Below are 19,245 nucleotides of genomic sequence, written 5' to 3' on the forward strand. Positions count from 1 at the left end.
AAAGAGGGTTTGACAAGTGCTTGAGATGCCATTTCCATCTACCAAACTCTCCTTTTTCAACTATGCCAAAGTGAAGTCAAATTTTCATTCTATGATACCTTTTAGATAGATACCATTCACTTGCCAAACATTGGTGTCTTTTTTTTCCAATTTTGTTTGTGGCTGTTTAAATACCGTGATTAAGCAGTGTAGTGACAGCACCATGGCAAATAATTACACAGGCTATCTAGCACTGTGGAGCTGTTGTTTAACTCCTGCTAATAGGAAAATACATTCGATATGAGCTGGCACTGGTCACTTTGGTCGTTACCAATGTGTCCTATCTTATTAAACCAACCACTGAATTATTCAAGTTAGTAAAAAAAAAACTGTCAGAGTTTCTGAGATAAAGACCGTCTCTCTCTGAAGTCAAAACATAAAACAGAGGCTGACTACTGAAAAATTGCAGGTTTCTGTGGTCTGTCGCTGAAACCACGTCAGTGAAGCGCTACACATTCTCACATCTACACATAAATGGCAGCGGCAGAAAAAACCTTGTTTTTCCGATTCACATGTTTTCTCTCCCCACTGTAAAGATTTTAATCTCTTTTCCATCTTTTCTTTGTGGTGAGGCACAGCTTCTGATTTTGGATGATGACCTTTGATGAAACGTTATTTTGCAGCGTCTGAAACAGCAGTAAGGCAAAATTCCCCTCTTCCTCTTTTGTCTTTTTCCCTTTCTTTATCACAGAATTTGGTGATAGATAATGCGTGATGCGTTCATTAGAACCCCCCCCCCCCCACAAAAAAGGAGGGTATAACTGCTATATAACTGGATTCAACTGGATAATAAGTAATTTTTGTTCCTGCAAGGAATTTTAAGATCACACTGAAGACAATGAATGATCACGATGAATGATCCATTTGAAGCTGAAGTAAGACGTTTCCAGCGTGTCTGGCTTTCATGAAGAGCCAAGTGGGGTACCTGGTTACCTCATGGCATGAGCAGAGTGCCTCAATTTTTGGTAGTTAATTTCAGTCTCACCCTGTCCTGTCCCACTCTAGAACACAGTTATAACCTGCATGGAGGCAACATAACAAGGCGTTGACAACTTGATACCGGCCATGGTCCTCCACTTACTTTCAGTCGGTTTCCTTTGTTTTTCTTGCACCTAGAGAAGCCACAAGCGGGGGTTTTTCATGAGGCCAGGCACACCGGCTGCGGTGTGAAAAGCTTCTCAAAGCAGCATCAAAATGCTGATGACCTCCAGTTTTGATGTGAAGGAAGTACAGCCGTGGAAAAAAATTAAGAGACCACTCTATATTTTTAAACAAACCTGCACTTTTTAATCCTGGTATTATCGTTATTCTGCTGGCAGAAGGATACGCTGAGCAGAATGTTGCTTCTAGGTTCTACATTTGTAAGACAGCAGTACGCAAGAACAAGGTGAAGCAGGAGAAACTGGGAATGACCAGAAACCAACCAGGCAAGAGGGCGGAAGCAACTTTCTAATGCCAGAGATGACTGTTAACTTATCTGACAGTTTCTCATGAATCAGAGGATGACATCAAGTGACCTTCAAAAGGAATGGGAAACATTAAGTACAGGTGTGAAGTGCACTGCTATGACAGTTCTTATCAGACTCCTAGAAGCAGGACTGAAGTCCCATAAAGCAAGGAAGAAGCCCTTCATTAATGAGAAACAGAGAAGAACCAGCCTGCAAGTTGCAAAAAAAATTAATGCATCATTCACAGACGCACATCCATAACTTGAGAAATCAGTGAAACAAAAAAATCGTGCTGTGGTCCCTTAATCTGTATGTCAGTCTTTACCTTACGGACCAGAACAGCAGCCACCAGCTGCATGTTTCTACCTAATTTTCCAACTCGAAGTCACATTTTAAGTGGCTGCCAGGCTTTCAGTTTGGGGTCTGTGTATGTAAGGTACCACACTTCCGAAATAAAGAATTGCGTTACCCGCAACAACAATCTGTGGCATTTATGTTGTTTCGGTAAAATCATGAAGTAAGAAAAAATATAAGATGTACTGCCCTCTGAACTGGGTCCTTATGTCTGAAAAAGGTTGGGAAACGGTGATGCGTGCAGTGGGCATCCTCTTATTCTGTCTCACGGCATTGTCTGGATTTTAAAGCTTTTAACATTCGCAAATGTCACAATTGTGCAAAGCTGCAGAAGTCCCTAACAAGATATACACTGTATTAATAAAAGTATTGGATCGCACCTCATAATCATTTAATTCAACTGTTTCATTCAGACCCTTTGCCACAGGTGTATAAAATCAAGCACATAGCCTTGCAGTCAAGTTTACAAACGTTTGTGAAAGAATGGGATGTTCTGAAGAGCTCAGTGAGTTCAAGTGTGGTACTGTCACAGGATGCCACCTTTGCAATAAGACAGTTTGTGAAATTTCTTCCCTGCTAGATATTCCATGGTCATCTGTAGGTGGTATTATTGCAAAGTGGAAGCTTTTAAGAACCTTAGAAACTCAGCCACGGAGTAGCAGACCAAGTAAACTAACAGAGCAGGGTCACTAAGTGCTGAGGTGCATAGTGTGTAAAAGTCATCAATGCTCTGTGGACTCAGTAACCGCAGAATTCCTTCCTCTGGCATTAACCCCAGCACATAAACTGTACAGTGAGAGCTTCATGGAATGGGCTTCCATGGCCGAGCAGCTGCATGCAAGGCTCACATCACCGAGTGCAGTGCGAAGCGTGGGATGGAGTGGTGTAAAGCACGCTGCCACTGGACTCTGGAGCAGTGGAAACGTGTTCTGTGGAGTGACCAATCACACATCTCTGTCTGGCAGTCTGATGGATGAGTCTGGGTTTGGGTGAGTTTGGTGTGGAAGAACCTGACTGTCCCGCACAGAGCCCTGACCACAACCCCATCAAACACTTTTGGGATGAACTAGAATGGAGATTCGGAGTCAGAACCTCACGTGCAACATCAGTGCCTGACCTCACCAATGCTTTTTCGGAAAAATGGGCAAAAATTCCCACAGACACACTCTAAAATCTTGTGGAAAGTCTTCCCAGAAGAGTGGCAGCTGTTATAGCTGCAAAGGAGGGACCAACTCCATATCGATACCTATGGGTTTAGACTGGGATGTCAAGTTCCTGTAGGTGTAATGGCCAGATATTGCAATGCTTTTGTCCACATACTGTACATTCAGTTATAGCTTCACAACTACCGTGTTGCTGTGTATTTAAAGAAGAAACATTCACGGTGAACATTAGGCACCAAGTATGGTGCACATGCACATTTACACGCCATGGGAGAACAATGGCTCCCAATTTCTCATGAACAGAAAGTCCTGGGAGTTCCCAGAAGGAACCCACACGAATAACAAAAGCACACAGATAACAGCATACAGGCAGAGCTATTACCAGACAGTATCCTGTAACAACACAGCCACTACCCACTCATGCTGCATAAGAGATTTCACCTTCACACATTTTAAAGCTATTTAATAAGCTAAGCAGTTTCCCTGAACGATAATGTTCAGTGAGGAGGCATATATTTCATCCCTGGAGGTGATACTCGAAGTGCTATGTGCTGGTTTTTGTTCTCTTTGGGGACTATTGGGTGCATGCCTAAAATAAATTACCCCTGAGGGGATAATACATTTTTCCATCTATCTATAGGACAGAGCTGGGTCATTTCTACAGTTAAAGTTTTTTTTTCCCACCATGATTTTTCCCTAGCATGGTTGTGAGAATACGCCATTTTAACATTTAACCATGTATCGTAAACTCACCCCCCCCCCCCCCCCACTTTGTGAACTGTCATAGGTATGTCAGGCTCAGGGAAGAGAGTCCACAGAGACGGCTACACCTGAAGAGGGCGGGGGGCAGTCCATCACAGGGCACATGGTGGTATGGGGCTAAATTGCAACCCCCCGAGTCAACACACCAATGACTGGAATCAGCTCTGCTTAGGTTCATTTCCAACGGGTCTGCTGACAACAGCAGATACAGGATGCCAGCCAGTGATGGAGAAACGCAAAGCCAGGTCAACTCAAAGTCTGTAAAATACTCTCCTTATTGCAGAATCACAAGTGGTTAGAAGATCAATGGAATATCTACAACCAAATCTAATTTACTCATGAGCTGATTATTAATGGCATGACAATGATTACAGGTTATACTGTATTGTCCTACTTCCTGAACTATCTCAAGATCACATAGTTTAACATTCAACAGACATTCAAACAAAGAAGCTTCATTAATTCACACTGATTTTGTACTTCAAGGAAAAAAAAAACATTATCCAGTGAACTGTATGATATCCACTGGTTATATACTCACACAATTTACAAAATCCTGCAAAAGCAGTTCACTGGTGATTCTGATTTTTTTTGCTGAAGAATGTGTTTGTTGTAAAGTGCAAAGTCCGGAACATTGGATCATGGAATCACTTCATCGTTAAGTACTGGGCTCTTATGAGCATGTTTGACAGATAGGATTTCTGGTGCTGAGGAAATCAGTCCCAAAATCAACCCAACCCATAATCAGTCATAGATATGAGGACTAAACGAAGAACAGCAGAAAAATGGAAATATTCAGTGTGATTCTCACTGCAGATTGAGGTTCTACTGGGAATTAAAAAAATATCTGCCACCACCGACTTTCCGTCACCTTTATTCTAAAAATGAGGCCATTGTGGTTCAGAGCATTTCCTCAGAGCTGAAGAGCGCAGCTCTGGGGAGAAGCAGACGGCCTTGGGCATTTATTTACGGTCTTGTTCCAAAGCTGCCCTGCACTCACTCCGCTTCACTGTAGGCAGCATCAAAGGAAGCAGGAGCTGGATTTGATAGAGTGCTTTCTGATGCAGATTAAATAAAACTGAATTGAAGTGAAGACTGATCATAATCTTTGGAACTGAGTCTGCGTGCCATCGCTGCTGCGAGTCAGAGAAGGTACATCACCTTCATACAAGAAGGTGCAGAGGTATTTTGGGTTTTATAGGTGAATAAGCAGCAGGAAGCCATCAGCAAGATGGCGCAGACATTGTGGCTTCTGTATCTCGCAAGGCTCAGAATATTAAGGAGGCTCCTCTGAGCTGGAGAAGGTCAGGTCCCTCTAGGTGGAGGTGAGCTCCTCGATCCAGCCGGTCATCTTGGTGATGCGGGTGTAGACCCCATAGTAGTAGGGGCGGCCGCAGCCGATGCCCCAGCTGACCACGCCTGCAAGGAACCAGCGGCCAGACGTCTCCTGGCACATTAGCGGACCCCCAGAGTCTCCCTGCAACAGCAACACGGACAGATACAAGTCACTTGAGATTAGTCAGTTTCCCACAAGCCAGCTCACCAGCTTTCAACTGTTACACCGAAAATACTTCAACCACAGAGACTTACCCTCACTACCACTCTGTAAGACTGACAACGAACCTTAGGCTGCTAAGACCATAATGGTGCTGCCAAATGCTGTAGTAGTGGTTGTCTGTAGTATATTTTATCTCAAACATATTTCAAATGTACTCAAACTGAAATACTTTTTTTTAAAGCTCATCTGCTGGCAGCTCATGACCAAAATAAGACCCCATATCACCTAACTGAATGTTAGTTGAACAGCAGGAGGAAACCGGCGAACCCATGTGACGTGAAGACCATCATGACCTATAGAGCAGACTGGAACCGCCAGCCCTGGAAATGTGAGGCGACAATGCTACCCAGCGAATCCATGCGCACCATCTGACAGGCACCTCACTTCCCTAATGGCTTACGGTCTGAATGACACATTAAACGCAGTAAAAACTTTTCTCCACCTGACATGCATCCTTGCCACCGTCACGGAATCCAGCGCAAAGCATCCTGGGAGTGATCCGGTAGCCGTAAGACTTGTTGCAGACGTCCTCGCTGATTAGCCGCACACCCACCTTCTGCAGGACATTGCTTACGGGACCTGAGGAGGCAGAAAGACCAAGTTGTGGCTCGGTCTGCGCTGCCTTGTTTCTTGCGACCCCACACAGGGATCTGTAGGAGATGCTGTTGGTACCGTGAGGCTCTTTTATCTTTTAAAGAGACAGAACGATGCTTGGCAGATGTAGCTGAATTGGTGGAGCAAGTGTTTTATAGCATTAATGTATTGTCATTTTTAAATTAGCATCCAGAGAAGATAGACCAGATATGCACGAATCATTTAAAAAATATGCCTGTTGGTAGAGGTGGACATTTCATTCCAGAAAGTAAAAATCCAGACCACGATTTTGTTGTGTCACCTGAGCACAAAGAGTCATAGTCACTTTATACTCAACTGGTTGGTTGAATCAAAATTTGTACTTTCTGGACCTGAACTGTCCACCTCTGTTTATTGGTATAAGTATCATAGTTTCCAGACTGCCAGGTCTCTGTAGATGGGGAAATGGAGGTCCCATGCCCTTCCTGTCCACCCCAGAAAAACACAGCAAGTGCTGGACCCCAGTAGCTCTCACCTCCCTCCTTCAGTGACCCCCAGCCGGTCACCCAGCAGAGCAGCCCCGGCTCCAGGAGGTGCGTGGGGGGTGGCAGGCAGGCGGGCTGGGCCAGGGTGCGAGAGGACACGTGTCGCTCCAGCCTCAGGAGAGCCAGGTCGTAGTCGTGCGTGTCGTCGTCATAGTACTGGTGCAGGTGGATCTCTGTCACCCGCAGAGCTTCCTCGCTTTGGCTGCTCCGGTTCAGGAGCAGCTTGCCAAGGTAGACTGTCCACACATTGGCGGAGTAGAAACTGGGAAAGAGGGCAGAGGTGTGGGTTCAATAACATGACAGTTCAAAGGGCATCAGTCGCTAAATTGCCTCATGTTACCCCATCCATCCAGTCTTATGGCCAGAGATCCGTTGCAAGGTGCTAGTGAGCCCATTGGGAGCTCATGCCTGTACACAGGGCAGGGGACAACCTGGACGGAAGGCCTGTCCATTACAGGGCACAGGGCAGGGGACAACCTGGACGGGAGGCCTGTCCATTACAGGGCACACACACTACGGTCTATCTAAAGACATCAGTTGTCCTAACTAGCATTCACTCAAACCCTGGAGAAGTCAAACTCAAAGTTTCTGTGCCATTACTGTTAGTCTACCAGGAAACATTTAAAGTCTTTCAACATCTTCACTGTCAATCAAGAGTTTTATTCTGGGCACAAGCTGTGAGATCTTTATTATGCTCGTCCCCAAAGACACCAAGATTAGCTGACCGTCGTCTTGGCAGCGTACCTGTCGTCATAAAAACAGTGGGCCGCTGAAGCCACCCATTGGCTGGAAATGAGGACCCCCCCGCAGAGGTGCTGACCCCTGAACTGCAGGCTTGCCTGCCATGGCCACTCCCCCTCGCTGGAATGGAGCCCGCCCACCACACGGCTTGGAAAGTGTGGGAGCCCACAGTCTGGAAATAAATGAATTGCGCACACGCGGGTAAAACCTTTGTCTATCGTACTTCACTTAGTGCCTTGGAGGATGATATTGAGATTCTGTCCCTGGACGTCTTACCACAGTGTCTTTCATCAGAGGCGTCTGGGCAGTCTGTGACGAAGTCACACTCAGGGTTGGTCTTCTTGATGCAAGTCCCGTCAGCACACTTGTAGGTCATTTCCGTACAGTCCACACCTAGCCACCAGGCACAGACATGAACTTTCAGAAGCAGACACCGCACAGATGACCATCTGATGCAGCACAGTGGACTGTGGTCACTATAGATCACTGACCTGAGCATTCACAATTGAGGCATTCAGATTAAAAGGAACAATTGTCTGTGCGCACAACCACACACGCAGCCCTTTGTAAATAACCTCTATGCGTCAGTCAGACACATCGTTGAATGAGAAGACCTGTTTTTGGAGTACCTGCAGTGCAGTCTTCCTCGTCCATTCCATCATGGCAGTCTACGTGGTGATCACACAACTTGAAGTAGTCCAGGCACTGGCTGTCCTCAGGACACTGGTACTGGGCGGTGCACACTGCAAATCAAAGGTCTGGGTAGTGCATGTGCAACATTACCCATAATGCTCAGATGGCTGCCTTAAAATATGCACCCAGTGGGACATGTATTGATTAGCATCTCAAAAAACAGATTAATCGCGATGTGTGTGGAATACGCATGCTCTTCTTGAGCCTGTGAGGTGTTTGCCTCTGTGAGGGACTGTGGACCCTCACGAGTGCCCGGAAAGAGGTTTGCAGGCTCATTGTTCATTGGTTGCGTGGTCATGGAAAATGGAAAAAAAGCCTTGTGGAAACTGGGCAATCTCTTGGATCTGAGCCGGCAAGGTGACCACCTGGTGTCACATTCCCTGCTCATACTACTGTCCACCTTACCGCAGTTCCTCTCGTCCAGGCCGTTGGGACAGTCCTTTATGCCGTCACACGCGGGGACACACAGCCCGTTCACCGTGCACAGGAACTTCCCTGGACAGGCTGGAATATAATATTCTTATCTGTTGTCAGAAGTACCACACAAGTGAGGCAGATAACCCATAATAAGCAAACAAATCTCAAGAAGCCAGCTATGAGTGCTGCTAGGCTATGATTCCAGTGATTGACCAGACACACTCCGTCACGACATCATTATCAAGCCACGTGAATAACTCAGTGTCTCACATTCCTTGTATTTCACTATTTTAACACCAGCATCATAAAAGCCACTAATGAGAGCATCTGAGGACTAAATTTAAACATTTAGCGATTCCTCAGCTGGTATACAGCGAGGGTACATGGCAACTAGAGCCAGGTTTACTCCTCAATCACCATGGTGAAAAGAGTTACCATGTCAATATTTACACCAAAGAACTACACTGATGTACAGCAAAAACAGCAGGCCTCTTGGGGTGATCAGGGATAGGGGTGTGTCCAAAACTCAGGTGACTAGGCTTCTTTGTGCAGATTCTCTCTCCACCTTTTGCAGTTCATGAGTTCCTACCTGCACCCCGTCAGGTTGCCCTATATTCCTCATCTAAATACCAGTTCAGCAGAGTCACCCTCAATCCAAAACAGCTGCTTTTTGTATTATGTATCACCCTGGTGGACCCTGTACCTGCCCATTGTCATCCATGAATAAGGGAAACCTCATCCCCGATAGGTCAGCACTGCATGCCCCACCCCCATGTCACATGACTGCTTACCATCCTAACTGCAGGTATCAACATACAATATACAATTATGCGACCACTCACGCTCTGATTGGTTGAAAAGGCTGTAGTGGACCTGGAGCCCAGGGCCAGTGAGTGACACCTCCGAGGTCATGGTGACCGTCACGGAAGTGGAGACGAGGTACAGGCGCTCAGCGTAAGGCTGAAGGGTTCGCGTGCCGCACAGTCTGGATGAAGAAATGAGAACATGTGGGGGAGAAAAAATACTCTGCTGAAATAACAGCATATACTAGTATGATTTGCACATGAAGCTGGTCCACCAGCAGCAAAACACAGCATTTGTCGGTATAAACAGCATGCATTATTCTGGTATAAACAGCATGCATCATTCTGGTATAAACAGCATGCATTATGCTGGTATAAACAGCATACATCATTCTGGTATAAACAGCATGCATCATGCTGGTATAAACAGCATGCATTATTCTGGTATAAACAGCATGCATCATGCTGGTATAAACAGCATGCATTATTTTGGTATAAACAGCATGCATTATTTTGGTATAAACAGCATGCATTATTTTGGTATAAACAGCATGCATTATGCTGGTTGTACTGGTCTATGCTAGTTTTTTTTAAGGCGGGGTGTAAGGAACCAACAATCTGCAGGCAACTAGAGATGCAGAGTTGTATTTATATTGCTGTATATTGTGTGTTGGCAACCACTGGTTCGGCAGATGGGTGGCATTCAGTGCTTCCAGAGGATGTATACCTGCGATTCTGAATCACCCACTGGCCCTGAGTGCAGGCCTGGTTGTAGTTGGCTTTGCTGAGCTCGTACCCCTCAAACTCCAGAATCAGCCCGAAATCCAAGGAGGGAACCTGACATACGAGCAGAGGAGCGTAAAGGGCAGGAGCAAAATGACAGCGGCTTGCAAATGTCTGAGCACCCCTGGCCAAAATGTATGTTACTGTGAATAGCTAAGCAGGTCAAAGATGATCTAATTTCCAAAAGGCAAGTTAAAGGTGACACATTTCCATAATATTTTAAACTTCAGGGGCATCATACAAACCACATTTGTGGCCAGACAAATTTCAAAATAAGAAATGAGGAAAAGAGCCTGAAGCAGAAGAGATCAGTACTTAGTAACACCAACTTTGGCAGGTATCAGAGTTGGTAAACACTTTTTAAAGCCAGTTAACAGCTTTTCAGTTCTTGTTTGGGCGATTTTCACCCATTCCTCCTCACAAAAGCCTTCTAGTTCTCTGAGATTCTTGGGCCGTCTCGCACGCTCAGATTTTCAATGATGTTTAGGTCAGAGAACAGTGAGTGTCAGGCCAAAAGCTTCAGCTTGCTCCTCTTAAGGTAGCCCATTGTGGATTTTATAGCCCATTGCAGATATGAGGTCTTCAGGATTGGGAGGTGTTTAGGATCATTATTCTGTTGTAGATCGTCAGCTTTTTTACATATAGTGTGGTTTGCTTCCAGATTGCTGGTATTTATGTTAATCCATTATTCCCTCCACCAGTGTTCCCTGTGGTACTGCCTGCAACACAAGCCCAAAGCATGATTGACCCCCCTGTGCCTAATAGCTGGAGAGGTGCTCTTTTCATGAAATTCTGCACCCTTCTTCTGCAAATGACCTTTGCTCATTGACGGGCTAAAGGTTCTATTTTAACTTTATTTTAACAGTCCATGAGACATGTTTTCGAAATGCATCAGACTTGTTTGGATGTTCATTTGCAAACTTCTCATGCCGAAATTTATGGTGAGGATGCAGTAGGGGTTTTCTTCTGATGCCTCTTCCATGAAGGTCATATTTGTGCAGGTGCCGCTGCAGAGTAGAACAGTGTGCACCCCCACTGCCTGTTAAAATCTTCCTGAAGGTGTTTCGCAGCCAGACGGGGGTATTGATTTACCTTTCTAGCAATCCTACAAGATGATCTCTCTGAAAGATTTCTTGGTCTTCCAGACCTCGACTTGACCTCCGCCATTCCTGTTAAATTGCCATTTCTCATTTACAATTCCAGCTGCGGAAACAGCTTCGCTGAAAATGCTTTGCTATCTTCTCACTGACTTCTCCAGCTTTGCGGGCATCAGATCTTCAGAGTGATAGGCAGCTGCTTGGCGAAGCCCATGGCTACCGATTGCTGGGACAAGGTTTGAGGAGACAGAGTATTTATAAAGCTTTGAAATTTACTTCACCTGGCCTTTCCGGATGATGATTGTGAACAAGCCAAAGCCCTAATTAAGGTCTGAGACCTTGGTAAAAGTTATCTGAGAACTGATGCTCATATCTCTTGGGGTGGCCAAACATTTGTCTGGTGCTTCTTTCCTTTTTCCATTGTAAAATTGTACAAAACAAAAACAATGTACTAACCTTGTTGAAAAGAACGTTTCATCCTTAATTTTATGCCTTTTGGAAATCAGATCATTCTTCTACTCACTTAAGTATTCACAGCAACAGATATTTGGGCCAGAGGTGCCCAAACTTTTGCAGTTTCTGAACCTGTGTCCTGAAATTTCAAGTAAATAGCCAACTCGGATGGCCAAGCTGAACTCCCATTCTGATGTTTTGGACAAAGCTGAATCCATTATTTTGAACGTGCTTTATATAGCCTACAGAGTTACTAGAAGATAAATGAATTCACTATTGATTTTTATTGAGGTATATTTTGAGCTCATGGAAATCCCACAGAACAGTCACTCTGGAGGCGTTGATGGAACATTGCTAATTCAGTCGTCTGTCTGTCTTGCAAAACACCGTTCCAGGGTATCGCAAGACAAAAAATTGCATATTAACCATCACAATCAGCAGACCCATCGCACAGTGCAGTGGCGCAAATCATAATGACTCCGACGCTTCTTCAGCAAGAAAATTATCTGCAGTCAACTGTTTTGAAACCGAAGGAGACAGTCTTCTAAGTAACTGATGACAGCGGTTTCAGTAAAAGCCATGAAACGGGCAAATTGTCACGTCTGCGAGATTTTACCAGAATTTAGTAATGAGATTACTAAACAACAACGCTCTATGAAGAGGATCGAGGCCCCGTGATCAAGTCAGGCCCATAGATGCTTTTCTGTTTGGCCCTAATTAGATTGTGCAAACAGCCTGAAACACTGAAAGTCTGCTTTTGATGCCCCTTTTTAAGCCGTTTCAAATTTTGATCAAATTAACTATTTAGTGTCTTGATGAACAATTTATCTTTCAACTGTTTATGTTATTTACGCATGGCTGTAAATTATGCGGGGGATGGGGGGTTGTAACCCCCCACAATAATCAAAACCAGCCAATACAACCCCCTAGACCCCCTTTAATGGGTGGAAACTTCAACCCTCCCCCCCCCCAATGCTCAACCCAAAGTTGTGCCCTTGAGTACAGGGTAGCTGGGAAGAGTGTAAGGCAGGGGGCACCGCAGACGGGCCGGCAGCTCATTGCAAGGCACACGCTAACAATTTACGGGAAATTTAAAAACGTCGGTTCATCTAACCACATGTTTTTTTGTCCGAAGAAAAGCAGAGTAACTGGGACAAAAAGCAGGCAAGCATAGGAGATGCTCCAAACGTAGAGTAGGGACAATCCCCCACCCCTGAAGATGTACAGCTACAGTGCTAACCGCTAAGCTACCACACCACCCATATTATTTCATCAGAACGAGAACAGCATCACGCTCTATTATAGTGGGGCAAACAATTGTATAGGGTAACTTGCGGGAACAACCTAACGTCTACTTAAGTACGCCACCTACATAACCTTTACTGTAATCAGTTGAGCAAAATGTACAGCTATTTTATAAATATAAATCTCGTACATACGACTTGACGGTACATCTCATAGTTTAGGGGTGCAGCAGTGAATGAATGCTTACTGTGAATGTCCAGATGCACTTAGTGTCCGGTGGGTAGTAACTGGGGTAAAAGGGCGTTTGGAATGTGCCCTGGACCTTGAGAACAGGCTGCAAGCCGAACACAGACGAGCAGGCTATGGAAGAAGGTGGGCAGATATGGGTCACGGAGATCTGGCGATGAAAGTCTTTGCTCACAATCACCATGAGCAAAATAGAGAAGATATACAAAGTCACTATGACTTTTCGGCTTTCATAACACCATTAACACGTATTTCACGTGAATGTTTGGGTGCTCTTGCTGAAAATACGAGCAAGTGAGCCAATAGCAAGAGTGTGGAGAGACAAAAGATGCTTTTTCACAGGGAAGCAAACTTTCCGATTGTTTGAGAATGGAGGGATGCTCTGGGTCTGGGTTCTGACTTTGGGGCCTACCACGAGAGGGCCAAGCCTGAGCGGAGAGGGAAAATGGGTCCTTGTAGTTGTAGAGGCCCTGTTTCCACACCACGGTCATCCACTGGTGTGAGGACAGCACCCTGACGACCTGCTCCAGACGACTGCACCGGTATAGTCTGAGATGGCAAAGGGAGAAAGGAGCACGTTCTAGGGGATGTTCTCTCATTCATACTGTTTATGTGTAACACTGCTGCTTCCACTGTTGCCTAAGTTCTAAGAATTCCAGAATTGTTTATGTTTACATTGTGTGTTTATGATGTCATACGTAGACTTCTTTCCGCATTTGGCCCGCCTATCTCGGCACTTTATGTAGGTATATCAGCACCACGGTCCTGCGGAACGTTATTTTGCGCTGCTGCATGCTGTGTGACTATATAAGGTCGGTGTGACAATAAAGCCCCACTTAACTTGACTCGATTCATCCCTGAAAAAGGTGAGGAACCTGCAATGCAATGTGGATATATCTGCTTGGTGGGTAAAATGTAAAGCTAAGTGATAAACGAGCACAGGGACGGGCAACACTCACGAGGTGATGAGCCGGGAATCGGTGGGTGCGGTCGAGTCGTACACGGCCAGGCGGTCCCGGCACTCGGGGAGGAGCCACTCAATCCGCAGCTCCAGCTGGGAGCCTGAGGGCACCTCCAGGTGCCAGATACAGGAGGAGCGCTGCGTGTTGGGGCCCCGGAGGGCCACCAGGGCCCCAGAGGGCACCCATTGGTACCTATAACAGTCTGAGAGGAATGGTGAGCCACTCAGTGAGCACCATTACACAGTGACACATAAAACACATCAGCTCTCATTAGATACAGGCTCAGAGTAAATAATACGTTATAAAAAATTTAATGAAATGATACTAAAAAAAAAGCAATGAAACAGCAACAGAAAATCCATCATACCAAAGGAGGCTTTTAAGAGATCTATGTCTTTGGCATCACACTCTGCACAAATAAAAAAAAATGAGGGAAAGCATATTAAACATACCAAGATTTATTATTTAAAAAAATGATTAAGACTTGCTTTGAGATCATCTAGGTTTGGACTGCATCTCACCAGTTATAGCGAGAGAGGGTATGAACAGCAGGTATCCCTCGAAACTGGCTGTGTCGCCGTTCCCAATGGCCTTCAGCTTGGTGTAAAGGCTGCTATTGACATAATCCGGGGTGACCTTCTCCGCAAGGCTCTCAGGCACTGACAGAATAAGCCAAAAGTACACCACCACGCTGCCCTCCCTGCGGACACAGCAAAGAGCGTCACGACCATCGTGCTCATGTTTGGTTATGAGCCACTCTGGACCTGCATCTTCCCCTGCTTCCTCATTCACGTCGCAGGGTAGTTACAGTTAACGAGATTGTACGACTGACCTGCTCTCACCCACTTACCCAAAAGCAAACACACCAGTGGAGTTGAAGTACCAGGACAGGTAAGTTGATTTCACAAGGTTCTTCACCTGACAAAAAGAAAAAAAACACTTCTTTGAAAGATGGGAAAGAGTACAGCTATAATGTCTCGTAGTACTTACAGCCTGTGATCCGGACCGGGCCTGGCACACGGACCAGCTTAAGCTGTATGGACAAGTTCTGAACTAGCAAAGGCCACTGGTAAAAAGGGGCGTAACTGGAAATTCTGGGCGACCTAACAAAATGTCACTTTGAGCCCCTACTAGGGCTGACACTCTTCATCTGAAGTAATCCAGGTCCCCCACAGTAAAATTTATTGAGCACCAGGTATATTGGATCCCAAGTTCATTAACTATTATTTCTCATATTCGGGCCCCCCCTCCACAAAGCGCTGGTCTCCCTGAGGTTGCCAGGGTTTCCACGTCACTCCAACCCCCCCGACTATGCGGAAAATGCAGCAGGGGTGGCACAGGGGCGAGCTAGGGGGCCAGGGTTGGGGCTCAGTCCCAGCCTCTCACTCGGTGTAGGGGGACTTTCTCCTCACATTCATGTGGGTTTCGACCAGCAGGTACCAAACAGGTAAACCAGCACCTCTACCATGGGCGGTAACGACGGGGGCTGACCACGTCCTGCAGGACTCGAGCCTCGGTCTTGAACTCCACGCTGCTGCGGGAGGACAGCTGTGCGGTGAAGTTTCGGTTGAGGAGGGAGATGGCGGCTGTGTACTGCTGTTGCACTCGAGGCTCCAGCACCATCACTCTGTAGACTAGAACGGCGAACCAGAGAACCGAGAAACAACAGTCACACCCTAAACACCTGGGAGAGTGTTTATCACCCTGCCTTGGGGAGACTTACGGCCAAATATAGTGGTGTCCAAAATGGCAGACGCAAGGCCTAAGCCAGTGTCTCCCAACCCAGTCCTCGGGGAACCCGGGACAGTCCACGTTTTTGCTTCCTCTCAGCTCCCAGCACACCTGTACCAGGTATTCGGTGTTCCTGATTGGCTGGGAGCTGGGAGGGAGCAAAAACATGGACTTTGGGAACATTGGCCTAAGCTATGCTGGTGGGGGGGGGGGGGGGGGGGGGGGTGACAATCCGAAATCTAAAGTTTCCAGACAATTGCCAGATTTTGTTGCATTATCTCTTGGAAGCCTGCTGCACTCACTGGAAGCTGCTTCATCAAAATGTCTGGCATTGCACATCCAACTCAACTTACTTAGTACTTTAGAACCTTAACACATCCTGATGCTGTTCCAAGTAGGCTGCCTTAGAAATGCGCCCCTTGAAATGAAACATTTTCAAATGACTTCAGCTGTGGATAGATGCACCCCCCCCCCTTCCCCCCCCAATGTACCAAACAGTTATTTTTGTACTTGTGACCTTCCTGCTAGCGTTGACAAGTTTAACAGGTGCTTCTAATAAACTGGCCAGAGTGAACATGAAGAGGGATGGAATAAATGACTGCGGTCAACTGAAAATATCAAGATCGTGAAGAGATACAGCTTACTGCGCGTTCTGAGTATCAAACTCAAATGGGGACGAGAGCTATAATATGGTGTGACCTTTCTTTCCATTTCCGTTTCCTGCCTACCTAGAAAGTACCAGGCAAGGAAGCCTCCCCCAGCAAGGATGACGATGAGTATGACTGGAGGGACAGCTACCAGCCACCTGGGAGGCCTCCGTCCCCGTGAAGGTGATGGAGCGCTGGTGCGATTCGCCTCCGTCTGTGTAAAAGAAGAAGCAGATTTTTAGCTCCAGCACAACAGGAAGCAGGACGATTATTTTAAGCCCCACTAAGAATCACAGAACGAGCAGGCAACCATCGTTTTTAATCATCTGCATACTCTGCTGAAAAAAACAGCATATACCAGCATGATTTGCACATGAAGCTGGTCCACCAGCACCAAAACACAGCATATGTTGGTATAAACAGCATGCGTCATGCTGGTTGTACTGGTCTATGCTAGTTTTTTAAGGCGGGGTGTAAGGAACCAACAATCTGCAGGCAACTATGCAGAGTTGTATTTATTTTGCTGTATACCTGAAGCAGACTTATTTAATGTTCTTGCATCTGGAAAAATGTGTGTATGTCATTAATGGTTATAGGCCATATGTTTGTGTACATATCTGTCGGTGAGACATACTTCAGCACAATGGTACCTTTTCACCCGAGAAAATACATACTGCACCAGTTAACCAACTTAAAGAGATATTACAAGCATAGGACATGACTAGGTTGCGCATGCAGTGTATTCTACTACACGTCTTGCCTGTTTACATGAAAATACCTAACTGAAACCTTTTCAAGAGGACCAAACGTTACTAAATACTAATATCGTTACTAAAAGCAATAATAACAATAATAATAAACATTCAGTTAAATTCCTGTATTACACGAGGGGTTATTTAATTTGTAATATTGTGCTTGTTAGCGTTCTTCCTGTTACTCCGGTTATATAGCAGCGTCTGCGCCTTAAATTAGCTGGTTATAAACGCTTACGTGATTTTCCTCCTTCATAGTCGGAATGGACGCAGTCCATACATCACGTGACTTCAGTTCTACTGACCCGTTCTCCAGCGCCATGCCTACCTAGATCATACTATTTTAGAAGGTCCATCTCCAACAAGAGAAGAGAAAAAAAAAACACGTTCTGCCATGCCATGCAAATGGACACCACAAGGGAAGGAAGCCCCTCTTATTTGTAAATCCAAAGTTCATTGTGGATCAATATTTCTTAACAACTCAACCTGAAATGCTCATCCTGGTATTCTGTTTTTCACCATTCGCCACTGCCAACACAACGTTTTAATCTGCTAATTTATAGGGGATGAATGTCTGAGTTGCATCGTCAACGGCAGGCGTAATTGTATGCTCTTTCCACAGACCGACTTTGTCCTAGCAACATGTCCCCAGGGATGGCATAGGTGATGCATACTCCAGTGACTATATCTTAGGGGACAACTGTTCACTACTTAACTGTTCGTCTCTCTTGTGGTGGTGAGTAGAAAAGTGTTTGTACGTTAAGCCCAAGTGACCAATTTAATGTACCAGATATTAAAGTATTGTTGGCAATCTATTTCAATAGTTTCATGCAGCTGCTATAGGTGTTAACGAGCAACTATTTGATATATATGTGCCATGTTTGAGCATTTTATCTTCTTATCCATTAAAGTCGCGTAGAACCGAACAGTCTGTCCTTCCTTTGTACGACTTCATCTTTAAGTGTTCACTTCTTTTTGCTGCCATCTAGAGTTTTTATTTCAGCGGTTATACATCTGGGATAAAAGCAGGTCGCGCTTTGAAGCTCCGTTAGAAAGACGCACGAACTGCAGAAAGTCGGGCTTCCCAGGATGCGCTGCGGTCTCACGCTCCTTCACCCTCCGCTGCTTTGATCGCTAGCTGAAGCAGCCGTGGGGGTTTCGGAGGTACGATGGTGCCACCTGACGCGGGCTGTTTCTTCAAACAAATCTGCGTTTAACGGAAGAAAAACTGCTCATTGTAACCCTAGAAGATCACAGGAAACTATAGAGTAGTTGGAAAGAAACTCCTACCACAATTTGCCTACACGACTAGGCGTAATTGGCTGCATTTTTTTTCTTTTATATGATTGATATGAGACACTGCATTAATATAATAATGCAGTGTCGATAGTTTGAAGTCGATAGTTAGTGATAACTAAAAACTTGTTTGTCCGTCTGTAGAGTTGGACTAATGAATATATCCCAATATATTGTACACTAGAACAACGTCACGTAATTAACTATAGGCCTACTGGAAATTTATAACCTTTTAGTGACGCACTTGTATATCCGCGCTGGCTGCATGGCCGCTAAGCCTGGTGATTTTTCCTAAAGCCCCGTGATTCGTCACTCTGTGACTCACGCTGCTCGTACTGATCGTCTACAGAAAAACTCCTTGATCTCTCCTCGTTTCCAAGATAACAACCGGCATGTTGCCAGCTAACTTCTTAAAAATCAGTTTTGCGGCTTAGTTTTGAAACCACGTCATTGTCGCAGATACACATTTTCACATCTTCAATAAGTTGACAATACTTGTGAAAAAATCCCTTCTGTCTTTCGTTTCAGATGTTCCCCCCAACCCCCCCCCCCCCCCCCCACCTGCGGTCCATTTTCTCGGTTTCTTTTCCTGTTTAGTAAGAGCAGACGTTTCATTTTAAATGTTACCTTCAACCTGTTCATATCGCTTTTTTTGCACATAACCACCAACCAGGTATAATCGCGACCAAAAGGAGGCCAAAATAGCACGTAGGAGTATGCAGTGTTTTAAAACTGTTCAGCTTTCTTATTTGCTTTATTTTTAACTTCACGTTAAAACACAACGACTTCACACTCTTCAGATGAGTATCAGTGAAAGGCAATTTGTTACAATAGGAAATGTCTCGTTTCTGCTAAAATAAAATCACAGTAAACATATAGTGGCCATTAATAACCTACGGCATCTGGCCGAAACAAAATGCTGAAAGGAATTTCTGAA

The 19,245-nt window shown here is 45.3% G+C and overlaps 1 protein-coding gene across 2 annotated transcripts; it reads right to left on the minus strand.

Moving 5' to 3' along the window:
• Positions 1–4,092: 4,092 nt before the first annotated feature.
• tmprss6 (transmembrane serine protease 6) lies at positions 4,093–17,870 on the minus strand. Of its 2 annotated transcripts, XM_023814445.2 has the most exons (19): positions 17,499–17,870; positions 17,251–17,368; positions 16,342–16,474; positions 15,374–15,516; positions 14,733–14,800; positions 14,404–14,582; positions 14,250–14,291; positions 13,880–14,084; positions 13,333–13,469; positions 12,922–13,034; positions 9,824–9,933; positions 9,136–9,278; positions 8,282–8,380; positions 7,813–7,926; positions 7,460–7,576; positions 7,187–7,355; positions 6,433–6,704; positions 5,767–5,903; positions 4,093–5,243 (listed from the first exon to the last, which is right to left on the minus strand). In XM_023814445.2, exons 2-19 carry the CDS (start codon positions 17,332–17,334, stop codon positions 5,082–5,084), a joined length of 2,427 nt encoding a protein of 808 aa, XP_023670213.2. In that variant the 5' UTR covers positions 17,335–17,368; positions 17,499–17,870; the 3' UTR covers positions 4,093–5,081. The 2 variants fall into 2 exon arrangements, with proteins under 2 accessions (XP_023670213.2, XP_023670212.2); XM_023814444.2 differs by having other exon boundaries at positions 17,251–17,870.
• Positions 17,871–19,245: the final 1,375 nt, after the last annotated feature.

Source organism: Paramormyrops kingsleyae, chromosome 5 (genome assembly GCF_048594095.1).
Source record: "Paramormyrops kingsleyae isolate MSU_618 chromosome 5, PKINGS_0.4, whole genome shotgun sequence".
In the NCBI taxonomy this organism is placed as follows: domain Eukaryota; kingdom Metazoa; phylum Chordata; class Actinopteri; order Osteoglossiformes; family Mormyridae; genus Paramormyrops; species Paramormyrops kingsleyae.